The 20,115-nt window shown below is 31.9% G+C and overlaps 1 protein-coding gene across 1 annotated transcript in view; it reads right to left on the reverse strand.

Annotated features, from left to right (window-relative positions):
* Positions 1-9,852: 9,852 nt before the first annotated feature.
* Positions 9,853-20,115, reverse strand: part of LOC117167563 (igLON family member 5-like) — a 150,387-nt gene continuing 140,124 nt past the window's right edge. Inside the window, exon 4 of the mRNA XM_033352590.1 lies at positions 9,853-11,488. Coding sequence (XP_033208481.1) covers positions 11,349-11,488 — 140 coding nt within the window. The 3' untranslated portion in view covers positions 9,853-11,348. The remainder of the gene's footprint in view (positions 11,489-20,115) is intronic.

The following is a 20,115-nucleotide window of genomic DNA, read 5'->3' on the forward strand; positions in this document are numbered from 1 at the left end:
ATGACGCCTGAAACAAAGACCTTGGCTATCAATGGACCCAAGTGGGGAACCTTACATAACGACTTCGTGAGGTTCTTCGCTTGGGGTGATTGCTAGAGAGATCGATCAGCAGCCTGGGTCGGAGCAGTGTTGCGGAACTAACGTGTTATTTACTTCAATAGCACGAGAATTCTGGATCAATTTAAAAAATCTCTATCCCTTCCACACACTACTCCTTTCCCCTGCCGAGTGAGTCACGCCTACCCCGAAAGGGAAATGACTTAATGGTACAATAATAATAATAATAACAATAATAATAAATTAGTGAAATTCCACAGAATCACGTAATTATGCCAATTCGTTTAATTCCTTGAATTCTTTGAATTCCACGAATTGCAGAAATTCTGTAAATTCCACGAATTGCAGAAATTCTGTAAATTGCAGGTGTCACACGAATTCCAAAAATTCCATAAATTCCATAAATTAAGCGTACTTCGTGAATTCCATAAATTCTTGCAATTCCGTTAATTCATTGAATTCCTACGATTTTATAAATTTCGCGAATCCCAGGAATTTCATGAATCCCATGGATTCCCTAAATTTCTTGAATGCCATGAATTCCGTGAATTTAATGAATTCTGTGAATTTAATGAATTTCGTGAATTTGATGAATTCTGTGAATTTAATGAATTTCGTAAATTTGATGAATTCTGTGAATTTAATGAATTTCGTGAATTTGATGAATTTTGTGAATTTCGTGATTTGCAAGGATTCCGTGATTACTTTGTGCAAACCTTTCGCCTTATAAACGCTCTAATGCACGTATTGGAATGATGGACGGTGACGTCACGATTTACAACACTTGCAATACATGTATTGCAATTTCGTCATTCGAATACCATGTTTGCAATTTTTCTTAAAGCTTGTATTGTAGAAGTCTTGTAGAAGTGTTGTAGAGTTCCAGTCATTTTTAACAGTGTACATAGAAATAGTATTAAATATTATTATTTACATTATTTGCTTAAAATCTATTTTCTCACTATATCAGTTTTTTCTCGAGTCTTCATTGTAATTAATATTAGAATTATATAATTCTTTACCTAAAATCAATATTTTATAGATAATAAAAACAAGTTTAATTTTATTTTATTAAAGCATGCTGATGAGTATACTGATTTTATAGGTTAGTCTAAATGTATTCCAAATGTTGTAACTAATTTACCTCATAACCTGTCTCGTTATAAACTTATGACACGGTGTGCCTAAAGGATTCAGAAAAAATTTCCAAGAAAAATGAAAATCATTCTTAAAGCCGCTTTTTGTTTTGGCCTTTTCAATGTCAATTTTTTAAGTAACTTGAAAAAATGGATTTATCTTCAAAATGAGTTATGTTTATAGTACATAAATGATTTTCATTATCCTTTTGAATATAAATATGCCCTGAAGAATTAAAAAATAAACCTGTTGACTATTACATTCTTGCACAGCCTTCAGTAAATTACTGGAAACATTATCATTGCTTTTTTTAACGTTGTATTTCTTTTTTATGTATTTAGAACATCAGGAAAGTCTTGAAAATACTAAACATATTTTACACACTCTACATTCGTGTTGGCTCGCAACATGTAAGTAAATAATCTACTAATTTGTACTTTAAGCATAACTTTTTTGTAAAATAAAATTCTTTTTCCAAATTACTTAAAAAACTGACATAAAAGAAGAAAAAAGAAAAAACCGCTCTGAGAAATATGTTTATTTTCCTTGAAAATTGTTTCTGAAGCATTCTAGAATGAAACCCAAAAATAGTATAAGACCTCCCTCTTCACTTCCATTTAAGTTCGTTAATTCAGGCAGATCGTGGTGATATAAAGCACATAAATTATTTATATTTGTTGTTCATAAAAAGATCAATAAAACGCAAAAAGTAGAAAAGTTTATATAATTTTTAAATTATATTCACCCGTTTCATTATACAAACGTAACATCAAAATTCGCATCAAATATCGTCGAGCATAGCTGCTACCTGATTCTTTTGTGGATTAGACTGTGTATTAGTTGAAGAAGAGGAAGGTGTGCTGTATGGTGCAGGCATAGCAGATTGATGGTGAGACCATTTTTTTATTTTGAATAATATACAATAACTTACAAACGTCTCTGCTTAAATTTGCACATCTTCAATACATATATGGCTACAAGTTGAACTAAAATAATTAAAATTGCTTCGTTAGTTTTTTTACCAGCTTAATAGACCCAAAAAAAGGTGCGAAAAACTGAATTTCTTTTCTAAAGCGTACACATTTTTTTATCTTTTTTATTCTGACTTCATTTTAGTTCCATGTAGAGTCTCAAGTCTCACAAATGAACTGATGTTTGGTTTCTTAATTTCTCATAAGCAGAACAGCCAGAATCATGGCAGGAGTGGAGCACCTCTTTTTTATGTTTTCCTGTTGGGCGGTGTACCTTCTATTATATAGAATATATTAGCTTTTTAACATTCTTAAATTTTTTTCAAATATTAATAAAAATTAAGTATAGATTATAAATTATTTTATTTAATGGTTTGCCAGAAAAAAAATTTTAAAAAAGCATTTTAAAAAACCATTCACCCTAGACGACCCCCTCAATTTTATTTGTATGAAATCACTTCGGCTATTACTTTGGAAAAGATAAAAGTTTTTAGTAATACAATGATTTTTAATATTTCAACTGATATTTACTTTTATGATCAAATATATCTATTCTGTGATCAAAATCTGTCTCACAATACGGCCGGTTATCTTATTTCGTCCTTATTTCTCTAATTTTTTGTATTAGGGAAAAAATGAAATAGTATTTTTTGTGCTTTTTTGCTGCAAACTAGCAGAAAAAAACAAAAAAATTTATTTTTCAAATTATAATTTCATGAAAATTACTGAAAGTATCAGTTTTTTTCAATTTTACGATTTTGTCCATTCATTTAACAAGTTATTGAACTTTCTGTTCGCTTATGCAAATAATAAAATTTTTCAATAGAAATAATTTATTTTTCTAAGTGTAAAAAATGTCTACAGAAATCGGAATCATTAAATATAATCCATTGTTAACATACATGGAATATGAATGACATATAAATCATATGATTTAGCATAAATATTATTTTAAAATGTTGTTAAATAACATTCAGTAACGTACGTCACATTATATTATAGCTACCCGACAATTTTAACTCGTTAAAGTTACCAGTCCTTCTTAACATGAGTAATGTTTTACAGTTACCGTTTCTGAAAAATGTAATTTTCCGAAACATGATTTAGGGACTGTACTTGAATTACGTAACAGTTTGAGGGATGGAGCAACTTCACGTGCCAAAGGAACCAGGTAGGTAAAAAACCAATCTGAGAATAAAATTCATTTAAAAGGTGATGTAAACTCATTAGTCAGGAAAAAGGCAAGGATTTAGACAAAAATCTTGTAAAAGTCAGGAATTTTTTATAACTTTAAATGACTATCAAGAACAATATGTTTACAATTTTTAAAGTTTTATTTGGGATATTTTTATTCTGTTTTTAAAAGATTTTAGGTTAAAAATGTTACACGTTTTTTTAATTATTATTATATATTAATGATTGGTATATAATATACTAATAATATTAATGATTAGGGAAAACGAAAAATTAGGAAATTCTCTTTAATGAAATTTTGCTGTAACCCTAATATAATGTTTTTTTTGGTAATTCTTTTTCCCTTTATCTCCATCTCTCTTTTTGCAATTTCTTCTTAATGAAGATTCTCTTTTTAGTTCTAAATTTAGTTATTTCTTTAAATATTCAATAATTTTTTTTAATTGATTCCTTTAGCTTGAAAATGAACTATTTCGTTGAAAATTTATCTATTTTTGCAAAAATTACTTTTTGTTTAAAATTCATGTTTTTATGTTGAAAAATCAAGATGAAATATTCTATGTATACAAATTCAACTATTTTTTAAAATGGTCTTTTTTATTCTAAGGTTCATCGCTTTAGTATAAATGCTTATCTTCCTGAGATAAAACTGCAACTGTTTATTTGAAAATGAATTTTTTCGATTGAAAATTCAAATCCGTGGGTAAAAGTTGAACTTCTGCCTCGAAAATTTATTTTTTTGAATAAAGGTTTATCTTTTTGGTTGAAAATTTTACTAGACATTTTATTAAAAATTAAATTTTCGGATAGAAAATTCGTCTTTTGGCTTGTATACTATTATCAATTTGGATTAATTCTTTCTTCTATCATAATTAAAATATCAACTATTACACTGTTTTAGAGAAAACTGAATTGCTTTGTTGAAAATTATTTTTCACGGTGGAAAAGTCATTTTTGTTGTTTAAAATAAATAAATAAATTGGAAATTTTAGAATTTGCACATATCTTAAATGTTGTTTTATTCTTTTCATGAAAAACCCCATGTTAAAAACATTAAAAGATTAAAATGCTGAAAATTCAACATTAACGATCAGGGAAAATGAAGTATTGTATATGGAAACATCGTAGAAATTTCAAAAGGAAGTTTTCGGTCACCCTGCTTATTTCTACTAGCAATAACTATCAAAGCAGATAAACAAACACAAATTATCTTAAGTTCCGTCCCATAATGTGTATTACAAAGTAAAACTTAATTTAAAATTAAGTTGACAATGGACATTTTCATATGTATGACAATCACCCTTCAAGCATAAATTTGCCCAAATGTAATACAACTTTACATGAATTTACATTATATTATTGTTAAATGCATTTACTTCATTGTAATTTCATCAATTAAAAAATAAAATCATTTATAAAGAAATTAAAAGCCTTATCATAACTATATTAGGGTAGAAATTAGTCATTAAGTTACAGCTTTATTAATTTATTGTCTTTGAAAGCTATATTTATCTTTCGTAAACATTTAATTTATTATATACAGTAAAACCCTTCTACAGCGCCAGTTTTTGGGGTGCCGGTGGATGGGGACAAACATTTTAGAGCTCGCTCCGCTTTTGCTTTTTCGAGTTTGAGTGCTCGTCTGAGTGACAAGCGCAGACCCCGCGCATCCCGCGCAGCTCCTATTACACCAACCTGCGGCGCAGCGTCAATTCTCGCAAGGGCTATATAAGGGCGGGCTACTGAAGAGTCTCACTGTATATCTAAATTTTTATATGTATAAGTCTTCTTATCCAAAGAATTTATTTGCTCGAATATTCAAATTTTCTATTAGTTTCAAGTCCCATATATTATTATTACTGGAAACCATAAATTACGTGCAGTATGGGGAAGAGGGTAGTAGTCGTCTTCGTTGCAGTTTGTTTACAGGAGAGGGGATGGAGGGTATTAAAGAGGGCCTATCATTCACTACGAAATTTAACAATCGCCCTTTACTGGCGAACTCTATAAGTGTGTTAGTATTTTCACTATACCAAATTCATTATTGTCAGCGTGTCAAAATACATATATGTATAGTGAATTTCAATTTAATAAAAGGTGCCCTCTTTTCGGGATTTTACAAAATAGTTATAATGATGAAATTAAATTCAGAAACTTCATAGAGATAAAAATAAATGAGAACACTGAATTCACGATTAATGGTTTATTGACTTCCAATCGTCATTTTAAGTCTTGAACTTTATTTACATTGAATCCATTTGTCGAGAACAATTAATACATGCATAATGTCAATGAACACTTAGTCCTTACATGCATACGCAAATTCACGCACGTATTTTCATAGACAAAAAAGAGTCCATTCGCAGTCGAACTTTGAGAAGTATAGAAACAGAAAAAATCCAACGCACTGTCATTCTCTGCGCTTATCACGTTTATCGATCAAATGGAAGTTATTTCCGGATCGGTGGTGCTTTATGGAGGGTGCTGAAATTGTAGGCGCAACCACTGTGGAACTTCGATGCATCCCTTTCCGGCCCAAATCGTGGGGTCTCGAGGGTCTCGGGAATTTTATCGGCGGATTACAGACTCCTTGAAGGGCTTCCCTTCGTCGGGAATAATTACGATGTAGACGAAAGCTAAGCTGGTTTCTAAGACCTCCGGAGCAGGGAGTAATCATAGGAAATGAAAAAGAGTTTCTTTTTTTATCGGCATAATAAGTCTTGCATATCGCAATTGTATTTTTCGATCTTCAATTAGATGGCATTTGAGTCGAACTGTTGTTAAAAATATTTCCAATGATTTTTATTAAAATCAAAAAATAATTTCAATTATAATTAATACACAATAGTTTCTTATCTTATGGATTTCCATATTAACCGAATATTGATCATTCTGAAAAAATGTATTCTTAATATTTTAATATCTTTCAAGATAATAACTTTTCAAACAATGGATATTTGTAGCTATTTGTCAGCCTTATGGGTGAAACGATTTTTTTTAATTCAAAGAATGTTTTTGTTAGAAAATGACATTTAAAAGTTGCATATCACGAATCATTAAGTAATCCATAGCAGTTTTTTTTCAAATATGTGTCCTACTTATTAAAAATTTTTGACAATAAGTTATCCAAACTCTGTACAAATTTATTTCTACAGTAGCACTATCTTAAAAGGAACCAGTGAAATGTCACTGATTTTCAGTGAAAGCTCACTGTTTGAAACAGTCAGAAGTTTGTGAATGAAAATCAGTAAGATTCCACTGATATACTCAGTAAAATTCAGTCACTGGTGTAATCAGTGAGGTTCACTGGCTACTCAGTACTAGTAAAAATCTGTTCGTTTGCTTTCTCGTCCATAAGCTGATTAGGTATGACACTTATCAATCATCACTATTGTACTAACAGTTGCAAAATTATCTTGTTATAACTGCACTTTACTTTCATGGCAATAAATAAGAACCGGGCTGCTATATAATAGGATATAATTTACATGTCCCCTGCTTATTGCCGTCAGGCCCTGCATGTTTGTAGCATAAACACTGGTACATAATAAAGTACGTTTTCAATCGGGAAATATGAAGACCCGAACGGGAACGCGCGTGCGCTAGATAACTGTAGATGCGTTGGCCGCAATGAGCGCTGTATCACTGGTTGAAGTAATTAGATGTTTATTAACGTTTAGTAACGCAATTTTAGTTCCGTCACTTATTGTTTCACCTAGTTCAAGGTGAAAAATCACTGATTCACGAGTAATAATTTTAAATAATTATTTAAGCAGTGACAATTTCACTGGTTTATTTTAAGAGAGTAAGCCTTAGAACATTACAAAGTCGTGATTTATTTATAATTTTTTTATAACTTGTAAAAATATTAAAATTTAAACATTTTTTCGAATGCTTCCTGTACAGTTACCAAAATATGGTCAATATACCTGGTGAAATTTTATTTTTAAATTCAAATATAAAAAATTTCAATAAAGTAACACAATATTTGAAAATTTGTTATAATTTGTAAAAGCGTCCGAATTCTACAAAAGAATAGTAGTTTTTACAAGAATTACAATTTATCTTATAATAAGATGTTAGTTAAGCGATGTTATTTGTGTAAATAATATAATAAACTGTAAAATAAAAAGATGATGTTCATTTGACTTACTTTAGACACAAGAAAAAAATTGGACGTTTTCGATGACCCTTTATTATCGTTTGTCGACGTTTCTAGTACAAAATGTTCACCTTATCGGGACAGTCAATTATTCAATAAGTTCCATTCAAATCACAGGTTTGCAAAAAAAAACTATGTGAGAGAAACAGGTTCGGTTCTCTATCTCAATCTCTTTTTCCCATGAGTCTAATTTTTGAGATCACATCTGTTTCTATTGTTAATAAAAAAAATAAATTTTTTTAATGATTTCCATGATCAAAAATAAATAAAGTTAATATATTAAATAGATAGATAACTTAAGCAAAGAGAGGCCAAAACTTACGTTTTGCTCCATTTTTCAAATACAATATGGGAATTTTTTTAATAATTGACTCTCCTAATGAGAACATTTTTTGCTTGAAACATCAAAACCGATAATAAAGGATGAGCAATGAAATCCAGATTATTTTCTTCGGTCTGAAGTATAAAAAAACGTCATTCTTTTATTGCACAAGAATTATATTTGTAATTTTTTACAATTTCAACCATGAAAAAGATACACTCTTTGACATGTACTAAAATTTTCAATATTTGTGAGAAAGGACATTTTTTAAATAAATAATTAAAATCAAAATTATATGGAATTAATTATTTTTAATAATTTGAATTTTGTCTGCATGTATGCTTTGAAACATGTGGAAAATAATCCGACTAGAAACTACAGGGTATTTCTAGAATTTTTAAAATTTTGATACATTTTACATATACAGGGAACCCTAGATATAGGACCCCCTGATATAATCCTTCCGAGAATTGATGCCGAGACGCAAGTGGGAGTAAAAGGGGCTGCGCAAGTTAAGCGGCGGTCGCTCAAACGAGAACAAACAAAAAAGTAATTTGTCACCTCATTCAGCTCCAAAACCGGCCCAGTTTCAGAGTTTTACTGTAATTTTAATAAATATTTGAAAGGTGTTATTATGATTTTCAAGCATGTTAACTTTCGAGTTTTTAAAATTTTAATCACGTAAAATTATTTGTCCGAAGTAATTTTCAAATATCAAATTTCAATTAAATAACTAATTTCAATCATGTATAAAAATTTTAATTTACGCATTAGTGTACTTTATTGTAAATTATTTTATTTCATTGAAGAAATTATTTTCCACCAAGGATAGACTAATATAATGCAAGATACGAGTATCTTTCCAAATTTGCTGATAAAAAATTCTTATTCTGCACATGACAAAAATCACAATTTTGAGATATACCAATTATTCAGGGTTAATTTCAATTATTTGCAAAAAGATTGTTAACTCTGAAATAACGCGTGTGCTTAAAAATCCTCGCCTTCTGTCTTAGATGTTGACCCTGATTTTTTTTCTTCCCACAGGGTTGCAAATGAATCTATTTCTCGCGTTAATGGCGTTTCCCATAGCAGTTTCGTAGACACCTATTGTCGGAAAATTAGTGCAGCAGCGCGGAGAAGTTTAGTGGCATACTCGTTAAAGTGTCGCGGAGCAAAATATTCGTTCCAATTACACGTATCTTAAGACGAACTTCTTACAAGATAGCTTAAAAGTTTGTTTTTGTTTAGGATAGAAGGAGAGCGCGGGAGAGAAATATCGAAATGTAGTTCAACTCGACGAAACTGTCCACTTCGACTACAAAATAATAGACGTAAATCATGCAATCTGTACATCTGAAAGGCTTCTCTTTGGTGTGCGCGGAATTATTTACAAGAACACGAAGAGGTACGACGTTTCTTCCTCGCTCTGCGGTAGTGCATAAAAAACTGAATGTGACAAATGTTTAAGGTGATAGGTGAAACGGGGTAACGTCCAGGTGCGTAATTGATAGAGGGGCAACTCTCCGCTGGACTCGGCTAGACGGCAGAATGTAATGCCGTCTAGCTGCGTTCCTTACCCAGCTGGGCGTTAATCCCGTTTCACACATCTGCAACTGGAGATCAGCCCTTGACAGTTTAAAATTTTCAACAATTCAAATAATTTTTGCGTTCAACCATTAAGATATTGGAACTGTAAAAATGGTCATTCAGTCAAACTTTCAATCGTTTTATTCAAATTAACTTCAATTCAGAGGATAAAATCTTGCGTAGTCCGACGAACAGACTATGTGTAGAATTTTCGGTCTGCACTAGTATTCCTTAGTTTACAAATTATTGAAACTTTTAATTTTTTGTGGCAGGCTTCACAAACTTTAATTTATTCTTGCTCGACGTCGCCGGAAAGCGGCAACTTCGTTTATATATAGTATACTATAGTATACTATAGTATACTATAGTATACTGCTAGTATACTATTGCATTTTTGGTAGAAAATTTATCTTTTCCCGTTAAAAATTATAATGTTTTGTGGAAGATGCGTCTTTTTTGGTTTTAAGTTCAAGTATCAGGTTAAAAATCAACTTTTTTTCTTGAAAATTAGAATGATCTGCATGAGAATCTCGTCTTCTTTCACTGAAGAATTTTCTGAATTTAACATTCAATTCTTTTATTGAAAATTCATCTCTTTGGGTAGAAAATCTAACTTCTTGTTCAAACAGACTTCTTTTTTGAGTTAAAAATTCAAGGACTTTCGTAGAAATTTCAACTACTATTTGACAGTTGAACTGTTATAAAGAAAATTCAACAATTTGGTTGAAATTTTGTTTCTTTCTGAATTGAAAAATCATTCTGGTATGGAAATTAAACGCTTTTTGTATAAGTTTTATCTTTTTTACTTCAAGATGCAATTATTTGGTTAAAAAATTAATCTTTTTGGTGGAATTCAACTATTTTGTTATTAAGATTAAAAGGTTTTTTGGTATCAAACCTCAAAGTTTGCATGATTGGTGTAAAAGAAATATTTTGCTTCATAATATAACTGTCATATTTTTGATAGAAAGTTGTTCTTTTTTAGTTGAAAATTCGTCTTTCTGGTTTGAAACTTCATCTCTGTTAGTCGATTTTTTTAATATAAAAATTCAAACACTTAATTAAAATGACTCTGAGTTGGTTGCAACTTCCACTATTCGGTTGAAACTTTATGTACTTGGTCTAAAATTTGACCCCTTTCGTATAGAAATAATGTTTTTGTTTAAAAATATCTTTTTGGTTAAAATTGAACTATTTTTTTCTTTGTTTGAAGTTATCTATTCCCCTGTTTTAATGAAAAATCTCCATATTTAGCCGGTGTTTAGAGCGTTTTGTTCTATGAAGCCTGATATCGATATGGTTGATAATTGTTATTTGGGTTCTTATTTCTATTGGGTGAGGAGGGTCGTTAACATAAATAAGTTTTTTAGTACGAAATTTGCTAAATTTTATGCCCTACTTTAAATGGTTTCAAATTAGGTCTTTTGGTTTCAATATCACCCTTTAAGAACTAAACTATGAGAATTTAGTTTATATATACAAAAAAATAAAAATTGTCGAAAGCTTGTGAGTACAAATTACTCGAATTGTTTAAGTGCTCAACTTGTCAAACGAAGAACACCAACTGTGACTTTTCTTACACTCAGTTTTTTTTGTGAGTACATAATAGTATACCCATGTCCCGAAAGACTGATCAATTCCGAATCAAGGACCAGGATTCATTGATCGGAGCCCACGTTTCTTAAAGTTTCGTTCTTTTTCTCTGTGTGTATGTCTTAAAAAATAAACTTTGTCGCGATAAGGGATTTGACGGGAAAGCCAAAGTTGACCCGTCCTGCTTCTTGGATACTTTGGGAACCCGTAAACTCATGAAGGATCCGCGCGACCCCTGGAGACCCTGACCCATAGGATCTTTTTTGGATTTAGGATTGCGAGTATCTCGGGTTTGCCCAAGCTGCTTGGAGACACACACTTTTCACGTAGGGTAGAGGCTCGTAAAAGTTGGTATCCTCCAGCTGACGGCCACCAAGAAGGACACGAGAAAGTTACTCGCCAAAATTGCAGGGCTCAAGTTCCTCCTGTCGCCACCGTGCATGGCCGCAGGCTTCTCCTCCTCTGCAAAACAAAATTAAAAACTCAGTTCAGACTTTTTGAGACTTGACTTCGGAAAAGTAGAGGCGTACTTGTGGTTTGAAATGACATTTTAAACGTGTCCCGGGACCTCGTGAAGCACGGCAGGGCATTCACCATGCCACCACTGAGCGACACCAGGCTGACTTTTATATTTTGTGGCAAGATCGTGAGTCCAGTCACGAACCTGACACTTGCCGACCCTCCCGTCGTCAAATATAGACGTCGTCGACCGACTTGAATTGCATATTTTTCGAATTCTCTGACATTATCATCCCCATTGTGTATGCGGCTTCGAAGGATAATTTACGAAAAACTCGAGAAATCGAAGGCAATAGATTCTAGGGGATTTTCTTGGCATGGGATTCATTTGTTCGATAAAATATAAGAAGCGCGTCTACCTTCCAAACAACCAAGTGGGAAACTGTTTTATAAATTGTTGATTCTGAATAGTTAACAGTATCGATTACTGGCAGAGGTTGATTTTTCCCTTTTTTCCAAAAATTAATAGACCGAAAATATAAAGCTTTCTATGATTATAGGAAACGAAATAATATTACTAGTAATTTTTTATGAAAGAAAAAACATTATTTATTACGAAAAAATTTTAAACTTAGAAAAATAATTATTTAAAAAATGGTTTTTCTGATTTTATTTTTGTCTCAATTTTGCTTTTTATCAATTTAAACAAATGATTACATTGTAACAAATCATGGCTTTTTTGGGGAAAAAATTTTATACAAATCTCCTGTCCCAAATTTAGACAAGTCAGTAATTTTAAAATAGTTAATTGTTTAAAATTTTTTTAGCCGATTTTAGACCTGGAGGAATTTAGTTTCAAAATTGGAATCAGCAGAGCTGTATATAACGTTCTCTCCAAAAAGATAAGCCACCATTTATTAAAACGGAACAATTTTTCAAAAATTGGTAAGAAGTGAAAGTCGGATAAAATTTATTTTCAAAAATCATTTTTAAAATAAATGTTTTTAGCAAGATTAACAATCATTTCATTAAAAATAATTCGTTTTATTTAAATTAACGTCAACAGTAACATTATTTGAATTCTCAGAACCATAGAAAAACTTTTTTTCCAGCGACATGACTTTTCGCACAATTACATTAACTTTTTCCTCGTTCATTTAAATATAGCCACTGAAACGAATGGTATTACACAGAATGTTCTGTCGATAGTACTTTTCTATTTTCTGTTGTGAATTATTGTTAGTGAACATTGTTTAAACATTATTGTTTGTAACGAAAGTATTGCAGATAGAAAAAAGCTTAGGTGTGGAAAAAATGAAATTTTATGACAATTTGCTATTAAAAATGGAAAAAAATGTCTTTCAACTCTAACTAAACTTTTCTCATGAATTATCACGACGCCTTAGTAATTCAGTCACGGCAAAATTAAAAAGAAATATTATTGTTAAATAAACTTTTTTCCCACTCCTCTAACAATTTTGGATTTTAAGTGTCAACAAAAAAATGTTTCTTAATACTTCGCAGCATTGAATTTAAGGACGAAGTAAATAAAATTATAATAAAACTGTTTTCGCAAAAATAGAAATTTATAACAAAAATTTCACCCTTTTCGCATTATTTGACTGCACTAAATAAAACAGCGATGAGATTAGTTTTGAAGACCATCTAAAATATTTTTATATTGTCATAGTTAAACAAACTTTCTTAGTAAGTACAGAGTTTGACCAATTAACAAGATTAGTTATGAAGTTTTTTAACATGAATATTTAATATGTTATGTAAATAAAAAGTTGTTTAAATACACTGGTTTTTCTCTATTTTTATTTGAGAAAATAAGAGAAATTTAACGATAAGCGATATGGACATAAATTGTAATCATTTAAGAGTTTTCTTTGTAACCAAAAGTATGCATGTTAAGTATTTTTGTGAATTGTTTTATATTTTATATTTCATATGAACATATTAGGAAAGATGCATTACCATTATAGTATAAAATTAAAGTTGGTCTTTCAAATAATTTAAATACTTACGAGGGTGAATCAAATATTAACCGGAATTGTTTTTTAATATTTATTTATTTATAAAACAATACAAAAATACTATTGATTATTTTTCTGCATAGTCTCCTTCACGCTCTACACATTTTTTCCATCGGTTTGGAAGCTTGTTAATTCCTTGCTCGTAGAAACTTTGAGGTCGAGTCATCAACCAATTGCGCACGAATTCCTCAACATCTTGATCGTTGTCAAATCGCAATCCTCCAAGTGCATCTTTCATGGGCGCAAACAAATGATAGTCACAGGGTGACAAATCTGGGCTGTATGGAGGATGCTCAAGGGTTTCCCAATGCATATCCTCCAGTTTTTGTTTCGTTTCACCCGCCGTATGTGGCCTGGTATTGTCATGAAGAAGGATGACGTTTCTGATGGGGTTACCGCGTCTTTTGCTTCTGTAAGAGGCTTTTGCTGCCTCCAACAGCTAGCAGTAATAGGCAGCGTTAACCGTACGTCGATCATGTAGGAAATCAATGAGCAACACTCCTCTGTAGTCGAAAAAGACGGTCGCGAGGACCTTACCGGTTGCGAGACGGGTTTTGGCTTTCACAGGACCGGCTTCGTCTACCTTCGCCATTCTTTACTCGCCATCTTGGACTCGGGAGTGTAATGATGCACCCATGTTTCATCACATGTCACGATATGCTTCAAAAAAGTCTCTCCCTCCCGCTGAAATCGATTCAGATGTCTCTTACTGATTCGCAGTCGGATATTTTTTTGATCTTCGTTCAATAACTTCGGGACCCATCGGGCACAGATTTCGTCCACTCTTAAACTTTTTGGCCCAATCAAACACTTGAGTTTTAGACAGAGTATCATCCCCATACTGATCCTTCAATCGAGTCAAAATTTCGCACGTTTTAACGCCTTCTTTAGTTATAAACTTTAGTATAACCCGTTGTGCAACGGACGCTGGAACCTGTTACTCACTCATAGCTGTACTGACGAATTCACTGAGTCAAACAGCTCACCAAGCGTTTTACCCACTCCTAATACACTACATTACAAGAACCTACACTGTAAGAGTGCTTGCGATTGGCTAAGAAAAGTATTTGTAAAATTCCGGTTTATATTTGATCCGCCCTCGTATATTTAAGTCTAGTCTATATTGCATACTGCTTGATATAAATTTCTATACTAACAGCAATTTTTTAAACTGAATTTCAGACTTCAATCACCAAACTTAATACATGCAACAATTGGGAAGAATTGATTAGCTAAAAACTCATATAAATCATTTTGCATTAAAGAGTTCGGTATCAATTTTATAATAGAGATACCATTTTTATGATAATAATTCCCTTTAAATAAGGAATGCTGAAAAGTAGGCATGATTTTTTGAACTTCACATTAAACAAACAGATTGTGAATTTCAAAACTCATGTTTTATCTTTGAGCTACCAAATTAAAGCAAATTTTAAGTCAGCACAGTATTTCAGTATTGCGCAATAATAAAAAAATAGTAATATTAGTCATGTCTAATTCATGATTTTAACCCTTTTTGTTTGAACACTGACGTTAGGCAACCTTTGGTTTGCTTTTACTGAAATTCTAACTATATATTTGTACTATATGGGCTTTTTATCAGCTTTGAACTTGCCTTCACTTTGAAGCTAATCTATACTGCTATACTATATGTTTGATTTATAATATACTATACTATCGACGATAAAATAGGGTGCTGGAGAAAAAAACAACATTTTTACTGAAAAGATCTATTCTTTCTGGGTCGGATTATAAGTAATTCGTGTAACTTATTAATTTTTTTAAATAGGAATAATTGTCTGAGTACTACAAAATTAGATTATCAAAATCGGTATTTCAAAAAAGAGCCGTAAAGATATTTTTCACTTCAGGCTTAAAATATTCAGGAGACATTCCAAAAATACAATCAGAAAGCCACCGGGATGAGCACTCTCTAAATACAAATCAGTGAAATATACACTGATTGAAATAGTAGTTAGACATTTCACTGATTAATCAATGATTTCGGACTTATTAACTAATCCGTTCAGTAACACCAGAGTAAATGATGTGAAGCATAACCTCTGAATTTTTATGTTAAGCGTTGTTGTTACTCTTTTACTTAAGTAGCAAAAGAGGAGTACCTTAATGAAAAAAATTGTTTAATTTTCGGGCTGCAAGTCTGCTGAGTTAACCGCAAGAAAAACATGTTCTAACTCGTATAGAAAGTACTTACTTAACGTGTATTTACATGCCTTGCCGGTCCAATCTTGAAATTAAAGTAATATGTGAGGTTGTTTTTCATTTAAAAGCATTTAAACTTTCACCTTCTTTAATATGTGATCATATTTATGGGATTTAAGTTTTTACTATGATTCTTTGATTGAATGTATTAAAGTATTAATTTATTGTGATTGCTAAATTGACATGATATAGTGCTGCTTACCCTCAAAAGTGGCTATTTCACTGAATCAATAAGTAACCTTTTACTGGTTGTCAGTGACCCATTTCTAGTTATTTGAATCAGTGAAAGTTCACTGATTCAGATTTAAAGAGCACACTTTTTTTAGATCCAAAAACAACAGCATTTATTTTTGCGTCACTTAAATATTTTGATTGATTTCAGCATATTAGAATAGAGAATAAATAGTTCAGAATATATAACTTTGCCCAAAAGAAGGTGGATTTTTTGTGAAAATAGGCTTTTCAAAAGTTTCTAACGGATTTTAGAAGAGGACTATACACCTTACTAGAATCTGGAAAGAAAATAATTATATCGTTGATAGATGAGAAGTTATGAAGTGTACCTGCCTGTCTGGTTTGAAATGGATATGTTCATAGTAACAAATGAATACAGTCATTAGGAAAAATTATTCTAGACCTGTAAATATTATGTAACAAAGTAAAGAAAACGTTTCTGGTATATTTATCCTAAAAGAGTCCTGATAAAACGAGACATATCTTGAAGTTCTTGCGTACTTCAATCCTATTTCACTAAATAAAAAAACTACTCTCTAAATTTGAATCAGTGAAATATCTCTGATTATCAGTGAAATTTCACTGATTCAAATAGCTAGAAATGGGTCACTGACAATCAATGACAGGTTACTTATTGATTCAGTGAAATAACCACTTTTGAGGGTTGGCAGCACTGCAACATGTCAATTTATCATTTATAATAAAATAAAATTTTAGTACATTCAATCAAAGAATCACAGTAAAAACTTAAAACCCGTAAATGTGATCAAATATTAAAAAAGGTGAAAAGTTCCGATGCTTTTAAATGAAAAACAACCTCACATATTACTTTAATTTCAAGATTGGACAGTCATGTACAAACCCTTAAAGTAAGTACTTTCTATAGGAGTTGAAGTATATTTATACCGCAGTTATTTCAGCAGACTTACAGACCGAAAATTAACAAATTTATTTAATTAAGGAATTCGTCTTGCTACTTAAGTAAAAGAGTAACTACAACGCTTAACTTAAAAATGTAGAGGTTGTGCTTCACATGATTTACTCTAGTGCTCGCTCTGACGTTACTGAAGTGATTAGTGATTATGTCCGAAATAACTGATTAATCAATGAAATGTCTAACTGCTATTTCAATCAGTGAATTTTTCACTGATTCATATTTAGAGAGTACGAGGTGTGTTCAAAAACTACGGTGACTTTTCAATTTTCGCGGGCTACGTATATTCAAGTTTTAAATTCTTTATTTTGTTGTGTTGGTACACTCATCACGATCATATATTCACAGTTTTGACTATGTAGCTCGTGTTGTTTTTCTGGCAGAGGCGTAAAAGGTTAGAAGGGTTTGGTGTGCTCGGCGATTTTCTTCTTTCGAAAAAAATGGAGCAAAGAGTTTTCGTTAAATTTGGTGTGAAAAATGGAATCCAGTGCTCTGAAACTCTTGAAATGTTGACAGTTGTATACGGTGAGTCTACTCTGCTGAGTAAGAAAAATGTGTATAAGTGGTACAAGCTGTTCCAAGAAGGCCGAGAGGATGTCGAAGACGAACCTCGCCCTGGAAGTCCCAGCACGTCAACAACAGATGAAAACGTTCAAGCAGTGGAAGAAATGGTGATGAAAAATCGCCGAATTACCATCAGAGAAGTTTCTGAAGATGTTGGCTTATCGGTTGGCTCATGCGCCGTTTGTGAGAGGCGATACGCAAAAAACGTCCGGAACTTTGGAAAAACAATTCGTGGCTTTTGCATCACGATAATGCACCTGCTCATCGTTGCTTGTGAAAGATTTGCTGAACAAAAACAGCACCACCGTCATGCCTCAGCCTCCATATTCACTGGACTTGGCCCCCAGTGACTTTTTTCTTTTCCCAAAACTGAAGAGACCCATGAAAGGACATCGATTTTCAACGATTGAGGAGATAAAAACTGCATCGCTGAAAGAACTCAAGGCTATACCATAAAATGATTATCAGAAGTGCTTCGATGATTGGAAAATGTGTTGGCACATGTGTATTATATCTGAGGGGGATTACTTTGAAGGGGACAATATAAATATTGAGGAATAAATCAATATTTTTTGAGAAAACCATAAAGTCACCTTATTTTTTGAACACGTCTCTTCTGTAATTGAAACTTGTTCTGTACTTTTGTCTTAGAAAAGTCCTAGTGAAAAGGGACATCATTTGAACTTTTTTTTTTACTTTAGGTAGTTATATTTCAGCAGTACTAGTTTGGGAACTAAATATTGCGATCACTAGTAAAAATGTACAAAAAATGAAATAAAATGCAAAATATCTGTTACTTTTGTTCCAAAAATGAGTTATAGTTGACAAAAATGTCAAAAAAAAAAAAATAAGTTAGACTGTTCGGATACTTTTACTCTATTAAAATTCCGCTAAAAGAAATATCCTGGACTTTTCCAACTTTTACTTTAAAATAGTCATGGGGAAATCGGAGATGTTTCAAACTCTTTTGGTACTTAAGTCCTATTTCAGCAGTACTTTTTTTAAATTTTTACAGGTTTTTTCATTATTCGAAAAAAGTAAAATAGAACTTTCCAAGTACATTGTTTCCAAAATTATTGAGAAGACATTTACGAATTTTAAAGGAATAAGAGGGACTTTTTCGTTGATGCTGTTTTTTGGAAAACGCTCAAAACACAAAAATAACAAATTAAGTGGAACTTTTTAGATACTTTTGGGTACAAAAGTTTCACCAACACTGATATAAAATAAAAAGATAATGAAATAGTGGTTCCAAAATCCCCATAATATGGAAGTCCCGGATAATCCAGTGGGATCTTTTTCTACTCGGTCGGGTTTTTAAACATTTATCTATAGTTAATAGGAAATATCAGTACAATTTCCGAAATTCATGTTTTTGTTGTACAAAAAATATTTGTTGCTTGCAGGTACCGAATCACTAACTTTTAGAAACTTACTGTAAAATCTGCGTAGTTGTATGAAAGGCAGGCAACTTTACAGAAGTGAATTTTGAAGTGTTGACTTTTCAACTTCAAATATCTATAAAAATTGTAAATCTTTCAATTCAAAAGTATGGTACCTATTACTTTAATTTACGAAAGGAAGAAACTAAAAAGAGAGAATATTTTAATTAAACTTATTTGCGGATAAAATTAATTTCTCAAACAAGGAATAAGACCACCTTAAAAGAAAAAACAAAACTGATACCTTATTCAGCTTGTTATTCAATTAAGTCTTGATTTCATTTATTTTTCAAAGTTTTGCAGAAATACCTTAAAATACTCAAAAATCGTATATATGTAAGCATCAACTCAAAGAATATTGCATGAAAAGAGACAGAAATTCTAAAAATTCTGGATGCTAGAACAACGTTCACTCAACTTCGTAACTTGTGCTTTGACTAAAATATGTACAAAAGGAACTGTGAAAGTGAATATCTCAAACGATTTTAATAAATAGCGTTGGTTTTGGTTAAAACTTATTCCGTTCTAGATTTTCGTAGAAAGCTATTAATTAACAAAATAACGGACAGGGAATTCCAATTGTTTTTAAAAAAGAAAAGTCCTTTTATTTTAAGCAAAGAAGGTGAAATCAAGGTATGCACGAATAGCATCGGAGATCTCTGCGACGTCCAGCAAACCGTGGAACAGACAACCTTAGTGACATTGGATGTGAAGAAATCTGGTTTCGAAATTTGAATTCAGCGCATGGGCTAATGAAACGAAAGGGTTCTAAAGAAAGTCGCTACAGAAGAATACCTAGTGGTACGAGATATGCAAGGAAGAAAGGATTTGTCGGCTTGTAAGATATGTCTGCAAGAGAAGCTCACACGCCTCCCTTTGCCCAAAAAATCTGAGCGATCAACTGAGCCTCTTAATGGTGTTCGCACAATAAAACACATGTGCAGTATGCTGGAAACGGTTCACGCACGAGCCGTCCATGCACACACGCAGAGCGCTGCTGTGGTGCAAGCTGATTACGTACCGTGCACCTATCGGATCACTGCTCGAGAAGCAGAGGTTTGCGAAGTTGCCAACTTGGTTTATTATATTATTTAAACGTGGTTTTGGCTGAAATTTTACCGCGTTTTCACTGGGAGCGGGTGCAATTTTCCAGATTAGCCCCCGCTCCCGGTGAAATCCTGCGGTTGTCCTTAT

The sequence above is a fragment of the Belonocnema kinseyi genome, chromosome 2 (genome assembly GCF_010883055.1).
Source record: "Belonocnema kinseyi isolate 2016_QV_RU_SX_M_011 chromosome 2, B_treatae_v1, whole genome shotgun sequence".
Classification (NCBI taxonomy): domain Eukaryota; kingdom Metazoa; phylum Arthropoda; class Insecta; order Hymenoptera; family Cynipidae; genus Belonocnema; species Belonocnema kinseyi.